Here is a 20,217-nt window from a genome sequence, read left to right as displayed (position 1 = left end):
ATTTATGGCTTCTAATCTCAAATTGCAACCCACACTGCTTCCAGGGGCATCAGGGAAGTTTTGCAGCCAAGGGGAGCAGGCTGACACATAATTTACAATAGTAATTCCCTGGTCAGGTGTCAAGTACCTGTTGCAGAAGCTCTCAGCCTCGCTTTCCTGAATCCTGTTCTTGGAGTAGGAGAAGCTGACTAGCATGATGTGAGGGGCTCACTATCCTGGCTAGATCCCCAAGATTACCAGCAATCACCGGAGTGACACAAAAGCATCCAGGTCCTGTTGAAATACACATTATCAGGAGTTAATCATTAATGTCTACTAACCTGTCATCACAGGTCAGTTGGCTAAGAGCTAGCCCCTGGGCCACAAGATGGCAATGTGTTGGCCAAGAGGAAATCCACGGCCTAGAAGGCCAAAGGCCTGGTGAAGACAGGCTTGAAGAGAAGGGCAAAGTTCAGGCCCAAAACACGTGGAGTGGAAGGCATACTGAAATCGGAAATGGGTTTAACAGTAGAGACTGGGGTTGCTGAAAACAAAGTTGCCTTGGGCTAGGCACAGTGGTTCATGCCTGTAATCCCAGGCCGAGGTGAGAGGATCACTTGAGCCCAGGAGTTTGAGACCAGCCTGGGCAACATAGCAAGACCCTGTCTCTATAAAAAGATTTTTTAAAAATTAACCAGACATGGTGGTAGACACCTGTAGTCCAATCTACTTGGGAGGCTGAGGCAGGAGTTTCACTTGAGCCCAGGAGTTCAAGGCTGCAGGGAACTATGATTGTTCCACTGCACTCCAGCCTGGGTGACAGAGTAAGAGACCCTGTTCAAAAACAACAACAAAAAGTTGCCTGAGCTCACCATTTTGCCTTAGGCTGAATTGACCTCTGCAGCAGTCCCAGAGAGAGGCCACAGTATCCCACAATGTATGATTTTGGTCTACTACTCAGATGACGATCTTTCATCTATCCAAGCTAGACAGCTCTATGCTGGGAGTCAGGGTACTCAGGAGTCTAATCTTGGTATTGCCACTGACTGTATGACCCAAAGAGAATACCTTAAAACCTCTGGGGCCCACTTTGTTTACCCTTAAAGTGAAGACATTGTCACCCATCCCACCATTACAGGGTCTTGTCAGATTTAAAAAGTTATTTTGCTTTGCCTTCATCTCCTTTTATACTTGTGCAATATGGTGTCACATAATTCAAGTCTGCTGCTCTTTTCTCCCTTCTTCCAATAAGCATATTCACCACTCTTGATAATTCTCCTGTAACCTGCTATCCTTCCATCTCTATGAAAATAGTAACAGAACTTAATAACTAGTTATCTTGAGCAAGATCTATATCTACAGTAACTGGTTAGGAATTTAAAAACCCAAACTGGGTTTTTAAACTACAGACTCATTTGATTAGAGCAAAGTGCCACTGAGGCTCTTGGCATGGAGTCAAGACCCACAAGAATATGGATGGCTGCTCTGAACATACCCATTCCACCACCGGCCAGACATTTCAAACATCTCCACTATGATAAATGTATATATTTATATATAAAATCTGGACTGCGACTGTATGCGGGAGAGGAGACTGTGACCCAATCCTGTGTTTCTGCCCAAATTTGAATTTCAAAGCCTATTGGGCTTCCTTGAGAAGTGCAACCCTGCTGATTTGGCCAAGTTGTGATCCTAGGAAACCTCCTTGTGTTGCGGGGAGGTGGGAGTGTTAGGGGGATGGAGAGTGTGAGAGTGCCCAAGGTTTACAGGGGGAGCAGTGAATGTTTGAGCCAGCACCATTTCCCTCCCAGTCTTCCTCTCCCACAACACGTGGAGCCTAGGAAAAAGCTCAAAGAAGAGGACCCGAGAGTTCCTCCATGTGCTGGCTTCCAAGTGCTCCTACTCTCCTTTACATTCTCTCCTACTGAGCTTATGTCCCCACCCTCCACCTCTTGCAAACTGTTGTTTACTGGCCTGGTCACCCCCTAAGAAGGCAAGCTCCTTAAGTGCATCTTGGTTCAGTCAACAAGATTCCTTCAACAAATACTTGTGCCAGGCACTGTGCTTGCTTGGCTCCAGGAGGGGAAAGGAAAAGTTTCTCCCAGAGGGCTCGGCACAAAGCTAGCTACAGTGTAGGTACACACTGTTTTTAAATGTATACCAAGTTGCCTTTCCCTTTTAGGTCCTGTGAAACACTCTATGCCACTTATTTGTAAAGGCCCTGGCTCCTTAATCTCAAATGCCCTCTTATCATTTCTCCTGTACCTTCAGCCCAGATTCAATAAACATGAGCTCAGACTGAGACTTCTTCACCAGAGGCCATAAGAGCAAGCCATTTTGTCCACTGAGTTTCCTCTTCCAACCTAAAGACCTCAGGTTGCTCTAAATTCCCTCCACAGAAAGTAGACGTTAGGGTGAAGGGGCCCCAAGAAAGGCCCCTTGCTCATTTGCAAGTAGGAAAATCTAACATAAGCTAGCACTGAGCCCCAGGGAGAAAGGGCTTGGAAGCTCACCTGGGAGTAAAGTGCTTGCTGTTATCATCTCCCTTGGCCCTCCCAAAGCACTCACTGACAATGTCTCTGTCATCTGGTGCTACCATGAATTACACAGAGAAAGCCTTGTAATATCCACAGCATCCATTCAAGGCCATAGATTGAGGACACAACAGTGAGATGATAGCCCTGGAGACAGGGTTTTACAATAGTTGTCAAGGACACTTTTTTATGGGGATCAGCAGCATTTCAAGAGTCCAGGCCCACTCACCAGCAGAAAAATGGGAGCATGTTATGGTACTGATCTTGGGGAAGAAGCGGAAATGGGCAGCCAATCTACCCACACGTCCATACCTGAACCACTTCACTTTAGCATTCCAGGTGGAGCACCATCAGAAATCACATGGAATTCTACTTTGGGCCTGCAGGCTAGAGGCTGCCAGTTCTTGTTCATACAGTGTGTTTCCATGTAGGGAGAGAACTGCAGGGCCAGATGAACCCATGCAACTCCCAATGACTGGAGACTTGCAATGAGTGAAATGGGTTTCTGGCTGTGATTCCAAGTTGGAATAGTTAAGGGAAAAGAAGAGTGTTCACTCCATGATTGAAAATTGGCAATAATCATGTACAATCACATACCCACTAATTAACCATATGACTGAATCCATTTTGGTTAATATCTTCTTCCTTTTGGAATTGCTTGCAATATGTAAACATATGCACACACAACATCCAAAAACAACACTGTGGACACATAATAAGAACATACTGCTTGGAGATAATACCCCATCAAGCAACTGGGAGACTGCATATTGTACAGCTTGGAACAAATTTAGAAAATTAAGACAACTCAGAAAATTTAAGGTGATTCCTCTCTACTCATCCGTGTTTCCCTCTCTCTTTCCACCCCTCTCTTTGCCTTCCTCTCTTCTCTCTTCCACTTCTTGGCCCCAGTCCCCCATCTCCCTTATCTCCCTACAAGATCATTTATTGTCAGTCATGCTAGCTGCTTGCTGGCTGCTTACTAGTGCCAAAACATCATGTTCCGATGTAATTGAGCCACATTATTTGACAGAATTATTGCCGTCAGTTACTTGAATGGTGTTACTAATCAATGAAATGAGCCTTGTAAAATCCAGGTTTGTGGGGTGCTTTACTTTGAGATGATGTGGGCTAGGTTTCTTGACACATAGAGAATCTATAGCTTTGTCCAGTCTCTCTCCCTGGTCTGTCTGTTATGTAAATATCACCCTTGTGCATCTCTCCCTTCTCATACTTGAGCCATGTCTTACAAACTCTGGCAAAGCCAAGGCTGTAGGAGTGCCACAAAGTACCCCTGCACCAAGAAGTAGGGAATCGCGGTGTGCAGGACAGGAAACCCCGGAAATAACTAGGTATTTCCAGGTCAGTCACTGCAGCTGGGCCAAGTTCCCCTTTGGTGCTTCCTTCCTTCTTGCCTTTGCAAGTCAACCAAGGACAACTGCAACAGCCTTGGGAATACGTTCGACTTCCCGTCCTGGCCCCTCGGTCCCTGGGGCTCAGGTGAGCAAGGTAGGGGTGCCGGGCAGGAAGGAGAGGAAGCGTGAAACGCAGAGAAGCCTCAAGGCCTCCAGCCGGCCCTCATTTCCCCACGTAGAGTTGACCTGTCTCTGTGTCCCCCGACCTGCTGAGTCCCGGAAGCTGGGTAGAGGGCTCTCCCGCTGCTGAGCTTTCCCACGCACACGCACACCTGCGCGAGCTCTCCCAGGAGGACACCGCCCCCAACCGGCGGGCTGCACAGGGGAATGATGTTGCAAGTTCGAGCCCAGAGGTGTCTCGCTGCCCGCCGCCCACCCCCGGATCATTCCTCGCCGCCCGTCTTTGCGGCGAGCGCACCACTTGGGCGGGTAGGAGCCCCTGCAAGGCCGGCTGGCGTTCTGCCACCCTCCTCTCCGTGGTGTCTAGGGGGAGTAGGTCGGCTGCGCCCGCCACTTACTCTGAAATCTTGAGGCAAGCATGAAAGCTAGCCATGGTGCTGCTGAGGGAGCCGCTGGCCGGTTACGTGCCTTGCCTGCTGGGGTGCATGGGAGCCCGCGCTGTGGGCATGCCCTTAGAGGCTGCCACGTGGGGGCAGCTCGGCACTTCAAGCGCCCACACGCACGCAGCCCCAGACCCGCAGGCCGAAGCAATAACCAGCCAGATAAAATTTCTTCTCCAAGGCCTCTCGCTGTCTTCTGATCGCGTTCCAAAAAGGGCTGGGCTTGTTCCTTACATGGCTGGGAACTGTTAACTCCCCTTTTTCCTCTGTCTCCATCTTCCCGCCACTACTGCATCCTTAGTGCAAAATACCAGATGCTCTTTCTTAGCCTCTCTGTATCCCTGCAGGGCTGAGTGTAAGAAGTAATTTGGAGATGAAACTCTAAGGAAAGACTAGAGGCTTTTACCCGAGCAGTAAAGGACACTCAAGGGCTTTGGGAAGGAGATGTAAATAAGTCGCTTTCTGGCATTTTAGATGGTGCAGGCTGGAGGGAGAGGGGAGCAGAGGGGAGAAGAGAGAAGACAGGGAAGAAAGAAAATTTAAGTAACAAAGCTGCAAGCATTCTCATCTAGATGTGAACACTGTTTTTGAGGTGTTCTAAGCTGTTCTTGTTCAGTCCTAAGGAAAACTATTTACTCCCTTAGCCAGTCTGGGGCCATGAACCAAAAAAGCAAGAATTTCCATAAAATTGTGAAATATTTTCTGCTCTTGAGATGAAGGTCCCTATCAAAGGTTGTGTGTACACGGGGAACCCCAGTTATAACATGGCTTACACTACATGGATTCAGAGATGTTGAAGATCAGATTGTGTCCACAGAAAACCAAAAGAACTGGAGAGAGAGAGAGAGACAGCGAGCAAAAGTGTGACCTAACGTTGACTGCCTGGAAGACCCAGTAGGGCACTTTTCCCAGTCTCAGTCCCATAAAGAGGCGTGTGTCCCTACCTTGGCCTCTGAGATGCACAGATCTGCAATATTTTGATTTTTTAAAAGTGCCTAGTGGGAGTGCAACACGCGAAACAAATGCAGATGCAGGCTTTTGGCTTTTTAAAATGACTTAGAGGAATCAAGAGTTTCAAAAGGTCATGATTTCTCCTGTGCATGTATTCATCAGGGGCATTAAACACTGTCCGGCTGGACCTAATCTGACAGGCTTTCCAAATTGGGTTTGCCCAAATAAGAATCAGAAGAAAGAAGAAATTTAGGCTGGGGTCCCTTCAAGGGGTCTTGGCACGTCTGGTAGCAGAGGCCTGTTCTTCCTTTAAGCCTGAAATAAGCAACACCCTGCTTCTGGAATTTCTCTGGGTGGGTAGGCTGGGGTCTCTGGACAGGGCAGTACATGCGACCCTCTCTTGTTAACTTTGGGGAAAAGACACATAACTGAACAAGTACTAGATTTATGTTGTAGATGCCAAATTCTGACCTGTGGCTAGAATTTCTAGCTAGAATTCCTTTCTAACTCAAATTTATGGTTAGTTCTCCATTATTCATATGTGGCTGTTGCTTACACACTTAGTACATTTCCTGTAATTGTGTTTTTAATCAAAGAATAACTTCTGGAATACCTACCCCAGTTGTAATGTCAGCAGGCAGTTAAGAAAGACCAATTTTAATATTGGCCAGAAAAGAAGCTAATTAGAAAGGCAAATCTGTATCATTCCCCTCCCACCCAAATAGAACACACTCTGAAAATGATGAGCTTTAGTGTCTGGATAATGCATGCTTTGTGATTCTCTGTGTAACTCCTTCCTTCCATTACTTCAAATAATCAGAAGTAGAGAGTCCACAGAAAATCCATCTTATAATCCCCAAACTGCATTGATGGCTCCTTCTACTGAAATCTGATAGCACCTGTGGTTAAGGCTCTGGTGTCAGAGTTGTGTTCAAATTCTAACACTTGTTAAGTTTCTGAGGTGTGGTAACTGCATTGTGATTGTGTAGGAAAATGTCTTTGTTCTTAGGAAATACATGCTGAAGTATTTAAAAGGAAGTGTAATGATATCTACAATTTATGCTCAATTAGGTCAGAAAAAATGCATAGGATTGTGTGTGTGTGTGTGTGTGTATGGTGAAAGAGAGAGAGAGAGAGAATGATAAAGCAAATGTGGTAAAATGTTAATAGTTGGTGAATGTAGGTGAGGCATATATGGGTTTTCATTACAGTATTCTTCAACTTACCTGTAATTTTGAAGTGTTTTCAAAATAAAAAGTTAGGAATGAGATGTTTGCTCTGCCTGCCTTTACCAACTGCCTTACAGTAAATTATTTACTTTTTGTAAACCTGAGTTCCCTTGGCTCAAAAGTGGGGATATTAACAGAACCCATCTCAAAGGGTTGTTTTGTTATGAGGATTAAAATGAGATAATAAGCGTGATGCCTTTAGCATAGTGCCTGGCCCTTAAGAAGACCTCACTAACTGATAGGAATTGCTATTATCATACCATTTCCATTTCACATTTTATTATATATTGTCTTTTGTTGTCCTCGTGGTGTTTCAAATGCATATAACTTTTCTCTTTAACTTAGATTAGAAGTCTCCAGAGGGAAAAAAAACACATACACACATTTCTTACATTTTCCTTTTTTCTTTCTTTTCTTTATTCCTTTCTTTCTTTCTTTTATTTTTTTTATTTTTTTTATTTTTTTTTTTTTTTGAGATGGAGTTTTGCTCTGTCACCTAGACTGGAGTGCAGTGGTGTGATCTCCACTCACTGCAACCTCTGCCTCCAGGGTTCAAGTGATTCTTGTGCCTCAGCCTCCTGAGTAACTGGGATTACAGGTGTGCACCACCACACCTGGCTAATTTTTGTATTTTTTGTAGGGATGGAGTTTCACCATGTTGACCAGGCTGGTCTTGAACTCCTGGCCTCAAGTGATGCACCTGCCTCGGCCTCCCAAACTGCACATTTTTTTTCTTATATTTGCCATGGTACAGTGCTGAGTGAATCATAGGTAGTGAATAAAACACCTTGTTGAGGGACTTTGTGGTTACTATTCTGTGGGATCTGTGGTCATAGCATTGACTTGAAAATGACCACATGCCCAAAAGCCAATCATTAGAACAGACCAGTAGAAAATGTTAGAATAACATGGTAGGAGCTGGATAAGGCTGGATAAGAAGATAGGACTACAGAAACAACTATTTGGGGAATAGATTTATTTTTTTATTTTTATTTTTTTAGCTCTGGATTTTGGAAAATGTTCATCCTTTGTAAATCCCAAGAGGGCATACATTCCATTACTTGGCATTCCGGATGGGAATAACCTCTACTAAGAAAGTTGGGCACATTCTTAAGATGCCGGGCCAATAACGTAGATTTCCAGGTGCAACATAGCTCAGCCACTTGCTTCCAACAAAAGATAAAGTACAAACACCATGATGACTCCCCCCAGACCCCAGTTCCTAGATAAGTGCCTCCATTGCTTTGGGGGGAATCTGATCTTCCTGGCTCTAACCAATGATTCCAGTGAGTCTAAAACATGCAGGACAAATTTAACTGAAACCTTCAGGACTGACTCAAACCTTCAGTACTGACCAGGCTTTTTAAACATGCGGCTCTGGAAAAATCTCTATAATCTCTATAATCGGCCGGGTGCTCACGCCTGTAACCCCAGCACTTTGGGAGGCTAAGGCGGGTGGATCACTTGAGGTCAGGAGTTCGAGACCAGACTGGCCAACATGGTGAAACCCCGTCTCTACTAAAAGTACAAAAAATTAGCCAGGCATGGTGGCTGGCACCTGTAGTCCCAGGTACTTGGGAGGCTGAGGCACGAGAATCGCTTGAACCTGGGAGGCGGAGGTTGCAGTGAGCAGAGATTGCACCCCTGCACTCTAGCCTGGGTGACAGAGCAAGACTCTGTCTGGAAAAAAAAAAAGAAAAGAAAAGAAAAATCTCTATAATCAGTAGATCCAGAAATAGAGAATAGTGAAACGTCCTTACTTCTGGACAGGTGCAAACCATTCCAGAAGGTCCCTCTCACTCTCTGTCTCTCCTCCCCTTCCTTTGGCTCATGTCTCACTGCTTTGTCTTTCCCAATCCCCTCAGCCCACCTCCTGAGGCTCACTGAATGAGCTCCTACTAAAGGCTGGCAAAGATGTGGGTGGGTTTAAGGGTGAGAAATGAGAGCGACAAAGCGGTTTAGTGTCTACATCCATGTGACCCTGCTGATTAGAGCATCTCAAATGGAGTGACATCTCACGAAGTCCAGGAGGATGAGCTAGAGATCTGAGTTATGGCTTCTATGGAGCCATTTCACCAGGCTTCTCAGAGTGCCTTGAGAATATCTGCCCTCACAACGCTCTAGGGAGGCTGGGGGCAAGTGGGACCACCAGATCCAAAGTTGTCCTTAAGGGAGCTAGACTGGAAGAAAGTACACTTGGTAGGGCAGGGACCTTCCCCAACCCTCCCCCAACATTTGTAAACAGACCAAGTCTGATATAAATTCACATTATGGGCAAAAAAGTAGGAATGGGGTGGGGGAGAGCCAGCAAGATAGTATGGTGGGTTAGGGGGAGGAGAGGATGCTTCCTAGGGAGGAATGCTTACATAATGATGCTTATATAGACATTTGCTAATGGCAGTTATCAGTCCTGACTACTTCTTCCTCCCCCTCTTCCCATTCCTCTTCCTCTCCCATCAGGCAGTATTCAGAATCATTGGAAATCTCTTGGCAGGGGTTGGAGTAGCGGGGGAGGAAAAGTTGCCATCATTCACCACACTCCTGGCTCGTTCTTGTAGTGGAGGAGATTTAGAGGAAATCTGTATAGTATAGAATGTCTACAGTGCAGTTTTATTACTTTCGGGCTATGTATCCAATAACATAACACAAACTTGGCTCTAGGTGTGGTCCTAGGGGATCTGCCTGACTGAGCAGAGATGAGTGGAGTTTGTAACTAGACATTGTGCAATGTCTCTAAACACACACCTGTCCATCCACCTGGCTGCTTGTTTGCCTGTATTTCAGATTGTCCCATTCAGGAGTGGAAACTGGAACTCAGATGGGTCAATGATGCTATGAGTAAAGGTGCAAGGATGTGGAAGGCCCTTGCCAGTTTCTTGCTGGATGCCTTCATCTCCTTTCTCCTGGCTGCACGGAATTCTAAAATAATTCCCTCCACTCCCTCCAGCTCTCTGGTCCTCAGGAGCCTGAGATTGGAACAGTGCTCAGGAAGGAGGAAGAATCCAGTTTTTTTCCTCACCTCCAGCCATAGCCAAAGTCATAGTCTCCAACCTGAAAATCCCCAGCAGGGAGAAAACACACACATTTATCACTCACACTTCACTTAGCCCAGAGCTTGGAGGGGTGAGGCACTGCCCCCACAGGCAGCCTTATCCAAAACCTGCATGCGTCCCCTCTCCACAACCATCAGCCCGGGTAGCAAGGGCCCAGCCAGGGATGTCACCCCCACTGGAGGAGGGACACTCGTTTGGCATAGTAAATGGCATTTTTACCACCTAGCCGGGCAGAGAATTGTTGTGGCTTCCTTGGCCAGGCAGCTAAGAGGAAAGCACCCCCCTGGGTCTGGAATCAGTGATTCACACAGGCCTACCCAAACAGCCTCCTGCTGTCATTTTCTTTCCTTCCTTCCTTAATATCCTGGAGAAGGAGTTTTCAGTGCTTCCTCCTGGGCTGCTGACATCCTGAGCTGAGTGACTGGTCAGTGGGACAAGCAGAGGCATGTAGCCAGGGTAGCTGGCCTCCAAAAACTTCCCCAAAAGACAAAGAAAAAAATGGCTGGAAAATTCTAATGTAGACAAGATATAAAATGATGAAACATGAAAGCCCATCTTTACCCTTCACCACCACCATGTCCCTATCTACCTCATGGTTTCCTTCCAGGAAACAAAAGAGCCATGTGTGTGTGTATACCTATATGTACATATATACACACACATATATGTATATATACGTATGTATGTACATACATATACATGTGTGTGCATGTAAATGTATATATATGTTAACTGTGTGTGTGTATATATGTAAGTTATCACTATATATATATATATTTCTTTGCTATCTTAGCAATCTCTTCCTCACAGGCCAAGGTGTTCTTCATACTTTGATAACTGCAGGCTCTTGAATGATCCTTGGGAAGGAAAATTTGAGAACAGATACACTGGCTTCTCTCTTATACTCAGTCCCAAAGTCTCTGTCCTTTTTCCTTAGCATCTCAGAGCCTTGCTGTGTGCCTGGTGACAACAGCTGGTAATAGTAATCAAGCCAACGAATCGATGCATTACTTGTTTCCAAACAAAGAGCGTAGGCCTGTGGAGAGGGTCCCCAAAAGAGGTGTTAATGGCAGGAGGTTCGAGTATCAAGCTGAGTACAGTGCAGAGGCTATTTGAGTTGAAGTGGAGTGGGGGAAAGGAAGGTGTAGATTTTCAGGCCACCTCCTATATGCCACCTACTCAACTACAGAACTGAACTGCCCTGCTGAATTACTGCCATCCTCAAGATGACTTAGCATTTGTACTTCAATGTTCACCTACACAAGGGACCCAAGAAAAGGGGATAAACAGAGGAACAGAAAGGGCTTTTCTTTTCAAATTAAACTTTTTATTTTGAGGTAGGTTCACAAGCAGTTAGTTCACATGTAAGTTGTAAGTTATCACAAGTTGTAAGAGAGATCCCACATACCCTTTACCCAGTTTCCCCCAATGGCAACATATCATTAATATAAAACTTGGTATAATATTAAAACCAGAATATTAACATCAATGCAGTCAAGATGCAGAACGTTCCATCACTACAGGGATCCCTCATGCCACCCTTTTATAGCCACACCTGTTTCCCTCCTTCCTTTTCCTTAACCCCTGGAAGTGACTAATCTTCATTTCTGTAATTTTTTTCATTTTCATTTGACATGTTTTATAATGGAATCATGTAATATGTAAACTTTTTGGATTGGCTTTTTTTCGCTTAACATAATTCTCTGGAGATTAATCCACATCATTCTATGTATCAATACTTCATTCTTATTTTGTCATTGAATGTCCATGGTATGGATGTATCACAATGTGCTTAACCATTCACCAATGAGGCACAGCTGAGTTCTTTTCAGCCAGTCTCCATCCAGATGGGAGATATATTTCCTTGAAAATTCATGAAAAGAATGTCAAACCTCCCGGTATCCAAGGTGAAAGCAGAGCCCAAGAGCACACATAGCAGCTATGTGCCCACAGCCTGCTGAGGCTCAAAAACTGACAGTTCACCCAAAGCTCTGGGCCTTGCTTCTGCCCAGCAGGGCACTGAGACTAATGGGTGCTTTGATAAAGGGGTATGGGAAGGAAACAGGCAGTCTTATTCAGAAACTTGAATCTGACTTCAAAGCAACTAAAGAAATGAAATGGCAACCATATCCCAAGGGAGTGGGGGAGCAGAACTTCTACCAAATCTGAAATCTCTTGCATATTTTTTTTTCTGACCTTTTGGGCAAGACGCAGGAGGAGGACTCACTCCTAAATGACTTCCTATAGGGCCTATAGGGAGCTGTATGGTTTCTCTCAACAGTGGTTGCCTCTGGAATGAGAATTCAGGGTGGGCGGGGTCTTTCCTTTTTAAATTAATGTACTTCTGAACCAGATCGTTTTTCCCCACAATGAGTATATATTCTACTTTTGTCATCATAGAAAAAAGTAATTTTAAAAAGTCACGGTAGGGTGTGGCACGGGGGAATGAAAACAACTGCAAAGGCGTTCTGAATGGAGGGTCCCAGTTGAAAAATGTCTTGGGCATTCCTTCACTCCTACTTATTTTATTTTATTTTTATTTTTTTGAGACGGAGTCTCTCTCTGTGGCCCAGGCTGCAGTGCAGTGGAGCAATCTCGGCTCACTGCAAGCTCCGCCTCCTGGGTTCACGCCATTCTTCTGCCTCAGCCTCCCGAGTAACTGGGACTACAGGCGCCCACCACCACGCCCAGCTAATTTTTTGTATTTTTTAGTAGAGATGGGGTTTCACCGTGTTCGCCAGGATGGTCTCGATATCCTGATCTCATGAGCCGCCTGCCTCAGCCTCCCAAAGTGCTGGGATTACTGGCGTGAGCCACCGCTCCCGGCCCACTCCTACTTTTATTTATTTATTTATTTTCACTTTTTACTTTTTTGTGATTAAAATAAAACTTTTTAATGAGACATTTTGCATTTTCATTTTTTCACAAGTCTTTAACATGGTTATTTTACATTTAATTTTTTATTTTTAAGTCTTGGGGGTACATAGTAGGTGTATATATTCATGGGGTACCTGACATATTTTGTAGATATATATATAGATACAGGCAGGCAATACCATCACATGGTGGAGAATGAGGTATCCATTCCCTCAAGCATTTATCCTTTGTGTTACTAACAATCCAATTATATTCTTGTTATTTTTAAATGTCAATTAAATTATTATTGACTATGGTCGCCCTGTTGTGCTATCGAATACTAGGTCTTATTCATTCTTTCTATTTTGTTGGTATCCATTAACCATCCCCTCCTCTCCCCTAGTTTCTCACTACTCTTCCCAGCATCTGGTAACAATCCTTCTACTCTCCATGTCCCTGACTTCATTTTGATTTTTAGATCCCACAAATAAGTGAGAACGTGTGATTTATCTATCTATCTATCTATCTATCTATCTATCTATCTATCTATCTATCTATTTTAGAAACAAGGTCTTACTCTGTTTCCCAGGCTACAGTGTAGTAGTGCGACCTTAGCTCACTGCAGCCTCAACCTCCTGGGTTGAAGCGATCCTCCCACCTCAGCCTCCAGAGTATCTAGGACTACAGGTGCACGCTACCACATCCAGCTAATTTTCTTTTTTAAATGTTTTGTAGAGACAAGGTCTCGTGATGGTGTCCAGGCAGGTCTTGAGCTCCTGGCCTCAAGCAATCTTCTCACCTAAGCTTTCCAAATTGCTAGTGTTACAATTTGAACCACCGTGTGCAGCCCCACCCCACTTAATTTTGGGGGCACCCACTGTTTAATGCCCTCCTCTGACCCCCAACTTAGTCTCAGTAGACTGAACATAGCCTCAGGACCTCAGACACTGTGCCCCCTGTCCCCTCCAAACACAATGTTTTATCTGGACTCTGCTCCCACATGCAGGAAACTGTTTTCTGATGCATGATGAAGAAAGGCATACATGGGTCAATCAGAATCAGTCAGATTATGAAAACCCTGTTGGAGGCGGTGTGAAAAATCTCCAGAAACACAGTACCATCAACCTGTGGGGAAAGACATAAAGACCTCAGGAAATCCTTTCATTTTTTTCTAATGTTGATAATGAACATTTCAGCCACAGCAGTGTATTTCTCTGTTAGGACAGTTTGACTGGACAATGGCCAGAACTATCTATGACAGTAAGATTCTGACCCACAGTCTCTACAGGCACCAGCCAGGCAACCAAACCACAGTCTCTCAGCAATCACTCCAGAGCAGTCAGGACATGGTCAATCTCACATGCCAGATTCACTATCTTTGCCGCTGACCCTTCCACTTCCAACTCAGGAATAACCACAGAGAGTGAAATAGGTCCCGCACACCAATCATGTAGGATGCCTCGTTTCTAGTTAAACTGGTCCAGCTTTCCCTTGCCAACAGCCTCCAATCAGGGCATATGTTTAGCCTTCCCTTTGTTCACTATAAAGCTTTGCCAATCTCTGCCTGCCTTTGAGTCTCTGCCAACCCAAATCGTGGTGACTGACCCCCTTGCTATAGCAAGCTCTCGATAAATACCCTCTTTTGTTCTTTTTTGGGTGATCTTTGTTTATTCTACAATGTCCTACCACATAGCTGGGTGCTTGCTCCAGCCTGCTACCTGCCACTGGCCAGGGCTGCCCACAATGTCCACACCGGCACACTTGAACTATTCCAACCACATTGTAATCGAGCACTTTCATGGTTAAGTACTGTCCCCGCCCTGCCTTTTGGCAACTTGGTAGCTTGGTGTAGTGATAAAAAATATTAATATTGAGGCCAGAAACTCCAACACTTATTAGCTGCATGACTTCGGGCATGTTACTTACCCTCATTACCACATCTGTCAGGTGGAGGGAATAATGTCATCTGGATCTCTCTTGTGGAACTGTTGCTGCATCTTGGAGGGAGGCAGCCTTGACCTAGAGAGGTATCTAAATGTTTGGGTCCCTGTCCCTCAAAGCAATGGTTTTAGCCAAGCGCTCACTGCTAAGCAGTGGGATAAGAAGGGAAAACTTAACAATTCTCAAAACCTTCATGTGGGAAGTATGGATTAGGCTCTGGCCCAGGTCACTGAGAAGTTAGCATACCTGGCTTTTCCTGATCTTCTGGCCCATGGCCAGGGAAAAGAATGCCTATTCTTGTGATGGGATTGTGAAAAGATATATTGAGGAACGAATGAAAAGGTCCAGGAGTCTTTGTTTTCTTCTGATTTAGCCACACATGGGGGCTTTTGGGAAGCCACTTAATCTTCCTGAATCTCAGTTTCCCCATCTGTAAAGTAGTAAAATAACCTCCACCCTTCCTGAATGACTAGATCATTATGAAGATGTGATGGAATAATGTATGTGTTTAATTTGTTAAGTGTTATACCGTTGCAAGTAACGATTCTTAGGGGACATATATTTACAATGGGAGTCTTGGCAAACAGAGGTCAAATGAGGAAGGCGAAGGTTCTTCAGGTTTTGGAGCTGGGCTCCAAGTTCAACTCTAAGGGCTCTGCCCCTTGCAAAGGCCTCTCCCTGACTCCTCATGATCCTAGAGTGCCCCAGAAGTGGCTTTTCCATGTCAATGAGCCCTCATCCTTTTTAGAGTATGCTCAGAAATGAAAACCCTCTCTTGCCTCTCTCATACACAGCACTTAACAGTCTACAGGTCTTCCTCCTACCCTGGCTCCTCACAGAAGCGGGTTTTAAAGCTGGGTTGTTTGGTAACATCTCTGTTCTGGCACATGCTGCCTGTATTAACTTAGGCAAATTACGTACTCTCTGTAACCCAGTTTCCCCATTTGTAAAATAAACATGAAAATAAAATAGTACCTACTTTACAGTATTGTTGGGAAGATTAAGTGAGCTAATATGTGTAAACACTTAACAGTGCCTGGCACTTAGTAGGTGCTTGATAAATGTTAGTTACTGTTATTTTCGGACAGGGCAGGGTATGCTATCCCCATTTTAGTCAACTGTAGAACTAGGATCAAAACTGGGACCCTTATTCTAAGAAAAGTCATTCTTTTTTTTTTTTTTTTTTTTTTTTGTTGTTGTCACTCTATCGCCCAGGCTGGAGTGCAGTGGTACAATCACAGCTCACTGCAGCCTTGACCTCCTGGACTCAAGCAATCTCTCCACCTCAGCCTCCCAAGTAGCTGGGATCACAGACACATGCCACCATGTCAGGCTAATTTTTTGTAGAGACGAGATTTCACCATGTTGTCCAGGCTGGTCTTGAACTCCTAGGCTCAGGCAATCCACCCACCTCGACTTCCCAAAGTGCTGGGATTACAGGCTTGAGTCACTGTGCCCAGCCTTAAGAAAAGTCATTCTATAAAACTGAGGGTGCTCAAGGAATACAAGAAAATACTAATATTTGCAAACCATATATCTGATGAGGGATTCATATTAGAATATATGAAGAAAAATTCAACAACAAAACAACTCAATTAAAAAACGGGCAAAAAACCTGAATAGTTATTTCCCCAAAGAATATACAAATGAAAAGATAACAATCACTAATCATCAGGGAAATGCAAATGAAAACCATAATGAGATATTACTCACACCCATTAGGATGGATACTGTTTTAAAAACGGAAAATATTAAGTATTGGTGAGGATGTGGAAAAATTGGAACCCTTGTGCACTGTTAGTGGGAATGTAAAATGGTGCAACCACTATCAAGAGCAATACAGTGGTTCCTAAAAAATTAAATATAGAATTACTTCACAATCCAGAATTCTAATTCTGGGCATATACTTTAAAGAATTGAGGCCGAGCGCAGTGGCTCATGCCTGTAATCCCAGCACTTTGGGAGGCCGAGGAGGGCAGATCACGAGGTCAGGAGATCAAGACCATCCTGGCTAACACAGTGAAACCCCATCTCTACTAAAAATACAAAAAACTAGGCCGGGCGTGGTGACTCACGCCTGTAATCCCAGCACTTTGGGAGGCTGAGGTGGGCGGATCACAAGGTCAGGAGATCAAGACCATCCTGGCAAACACGGTGAAACCCCGTTTCTACTAAAAATACAAAAAAATTAGCCGGGCGTGATGGCAGGCGCCTGTAGTCCCAGCTACTCGGGAGGCTGAGGCAGGAGAATGGCGTGAACCCGGGAGGCGGAGCATGCAGTGAGCTGAGATTGCGACACTGCACTCCAGCCTGGGCGACAGAGCGAGACTCTGTCTCAAAAAAAAAAAAAAAAAAAAAAAAAGAATGGAAAGCAGGGTCTTGAAGAGATTTGTGCACCCATGTTCACAGCATTATTCACAATAGCAACTGAAATGTTCATCAATGGAAAAATGGATAAACAAATGCGGTATATACATATGATAGATTATTCAGTCCTGGGAAGGAAATTCTGACGCATACTACAAAATCAGTGAACCTTGAAAGCATGCTAAGTGAAATAAGCCAGTCACAAAAAGACAAATATTGTATGAATCCACTTGTTTGAGGTACCTAAAGTGCTCAGATTCATAGACACAGCAAGTAGAATGGTGATTGCCAGGGGTTGTAGGAGTCAGGGGGAATGTGGAGTTACCATTTAATGTTACAGAGTTTCAGTTTTGCAAGATGAAATCAGTTCAATGGATGGCAATGATGGTAGCCCAACAATGTGAATGTAGTTAATGCCACTAAACTTTTAAATGGTTAAGATGGTAAACATTATGTTATATGTATTTTACCACAGGCTTAAATTTGTTTAAATTTTAAAACTAGTACAGTGGCTGGAGAGAATATAGACACCTGGTATAAAAGGAAGATCAGAATTGGGAAAATGCTATTAGAGGAACAGTGCCAGACCCTTTACCAGCATGCCACAGTTCTCATCATCTTGTTAGGCTCTTTCCAGCCTAATGATTTCTGTCAATTTCAGAAGAACTTTTCCCTTTGGAATCTAAGAAAGTAGGAAATGAGGTTTACTTATGTGTTAATACACCACATACGTTCAAAGAAGGAAAACAACTCTTTTCTTGCCTAAGTAGTAAATTGCTCCTCTAACGGCATGACATTTTCAAAAGGAACTTGATCAAGAACTTCCCATAGCTTTTTTTTTTTTTTATGCTTTAAGTTTCAGGGTACATGTGTACAACGTGCAGGTTTGTTACATATGTATACATGTGCCATGTTGGTGTGCTGCACCCATCAACTCGTCATTTACATTAGGTATATCTCCTATCCCGCCCCCTCCCCCTCCCCCCTCCCCACCAAAGGACCCAGTGTGTGATCTTCCCCTTCCTGTGTCCAGGTGATCTCATTGTTCAATTCCCACCTATGAGTGAGAACATGCGGTGTTTGGTTTTCTGTTCTTGCGATAGTTTGCTGAGAATGATGGTTTCCAGCTGCATCCATGTCCCTACAAAGGACACGAACTCATCATTTTTTATGGTTGCATAGCATTCCGTGGTGTATATGTGCCACATTTTCTTAATCCAGTCTGTCACTGATGGACATTTGGGTTGATTCCAAGTCTTTGCTATTGTGAATAGTGCCACAATAAACATACGTGTGCATGTGTCTTTATAGCAGCATGACTTACAATCCTTTGGGTATATCCCCAGTAATGGGATGGCTGGGTCAAACGGTATTTCTAGTTCTGGATTCTTGAGGAATCGCCACACTCTCCCAAGACTAAACCAGGAAGAAATCGAATCCCTGAATAGACCAATAGCAGACTCTGAAATTGAGGCAATAATTAGTAGCCTACCAACCAAAAAACGTCCAGGACCAGACGGATTCACAGGCGAATTCTACCAGAGGTACAAGGAGGAGTTGGTACCATTCCTTCTGAAACTATTCCAATCAATAGAAAAAGAGGGAATCCTCCCTAACTCATTTTACGAGGCCAACATCATCCTGATACCAAAGCCTGATGGAGATACAACAAAAAAAGAGAATTTTAGACCAATATCCCTGATGAACATCGATGCAAAAATCCTCAATAAAATACTGGCAAACCAAATCCAGCAGCACATCAAAAAGCTTATCTACCATGATCAAGTGGGCTTCATCCCTGGGATTCAAGGCTGGTTCAACATATGCAAATCAATAAACGTAATCCAGCATATAAACAGAACCAAAGACAAAAACCACATGATTATCTCAATAGATCCCATAGCTTTTAAGGTTAAGACCAGACTTCTTAGCAGGCTCCTTAAAGGACTGTCATGATCTGGCCTTGGAAGCCTGCTGACTTTGCCAGCTTCAGCTATCACTCTACTTTTCCTTGATCCTCTGTTCTACCACATTCGTCTTCTTGCAGGCCCTCCATGGAGCCTTTGCACATACTGTTCACTCTGCCAGAAATACCCTTCCCTCCGCCCTTTGCCTAGGTAAAGTCTAGTCATCCCTCAGGTCTCAGCAAAATCCTCACTGCCTCGAGGAAACCCTCCCTAATCTCCTGAAAAGTCAGAACATCCCCATTATGTGTTCTCATAGCATTTACCTCTCCTTTCTAGATTTTTTCACAATTGTATTTTAACATTCATTTCTTGATAATGTACTTAATGTATTACTCGCCAACTAGTCTATACATTCCATGGGGGCCGGGACCATGTGTGGTTTCATTCATCACTAGGGCCAGCACAGTGCCTGGCCATAGTAGAGTGCTTAATAAGTATTTGTTGAATGAATTAAAGAATTAATTGCAAACAAAAAGAAATAATTTTTAAAATGAAACTGATAGACAGTCAAGTTTCCAAAGTACAGAGATGTCTGATCTTAAAAATCCCTAATAAAAGTAGTGGGGTGTTTCTCTGGGTCTTGAAGCTCCTCAAAGCCCCTTCTCTTAAAATGATTATATTCTGATTAAATGGGACAGGTTCGTAGGAACTGTATCTATTTCCCTCCCTCCATATCCCAACTTGCCTGCCAGTTTTATAGCTCTCGAGTACACCAGCTCCATGCATCAGAGGTACATTCTGCTGATGCCCATCCAGCCCTGTTCGCCACCCCCTTAACCCAGTAGGCATAATGCATGACCCAGCATCAGTGTAGCTACAGCAAGAGGATGGCAGTTCCTTGAGCTCCCCCCTAAGGGCTAATAGGCTAGAGGTCAGGGGTGGATGGCGAAGTCCTGGGTACCTGGAATGCAAAAACTCAGGGTGACGGGCAAAGACTCAGGGCTGGTGAGGAGGGGAAGAAGCACCCAGTTGCCCACTCTGGAGTCAAGTCGAAGAATACATAACTGCTGCTATTCACCTATCCCCTAAACCCTGCCTAACTGGAGTCAGGAAGGAACTGTCAACAGATTCCAGATGGGAGTCAGAAAGATATTTTCCCTCCAGAACTTGGCACCTCTGTTCATCTGCAGAGATTAACACAGACCTAGCAGACAGGGTTGCCTCCTGATTTATGAGGACTCTATGACAAAGTAGTCTGGGAGCCAGGAGAGGTGGGATTCCAACCCCCATGTCCTTACGTCTGGAGAGCAACATTTTTGTGGGAGGAAATGCAAAGTCAATTAATTTTTGACACCATGTAAAAAACTGGTATTTCCTGACCCAACACCAGAGCAGCCAGAAGTTTATAAATGAAGACTCTATGGT

The 20,217-nt window shown here is 44.3% G+C and overlaps 1 protein-coding gene across 1 annotated transcript in view; it reads right to left on the bottom strand.

Moving 5' to 3' along the window:
* The window catches only part of KIAA1210 (KIAA1210 ortholog), an 80,697-nt gene extending 76,602 nt beyond the window's left edge, over positions 1-4,095 (bottom strand). Inside the window, 3 exon segments of the mRNA XM_011948689.1 lie at positions 153-273; positions 3,806-4,046; positions 4,048-4,095. Coding sequence (XP_011804079.1) covers positions 153-273; positions 3,806-4,046; positions 4,048-4,095 — 410 coding nt within the window.
* Positions 4,096-20,217: the final 16,122 nt, after the last annotated feature.

This window comes from Colobus angolensis, unplaced genomic scaffold (assembly GCF_000951035.1).
Source record: "Colobus angolensis palliatus isolate OR3802 unplaced genomic scaffold, Cang.pa_1.0 Scaffold282, whole genome shotgun sequence".
NCBI lineage: Eukaryota > Metazoa > Chordata > Mammalia > Primates > Cercopithecidae > Colobus > Colobus angolensis.
The sequence above is the reverse complement of the archived record's forward strand: the minus strand, read 5'-3'. Positions and strand labels throughout refer to the sequence as shown.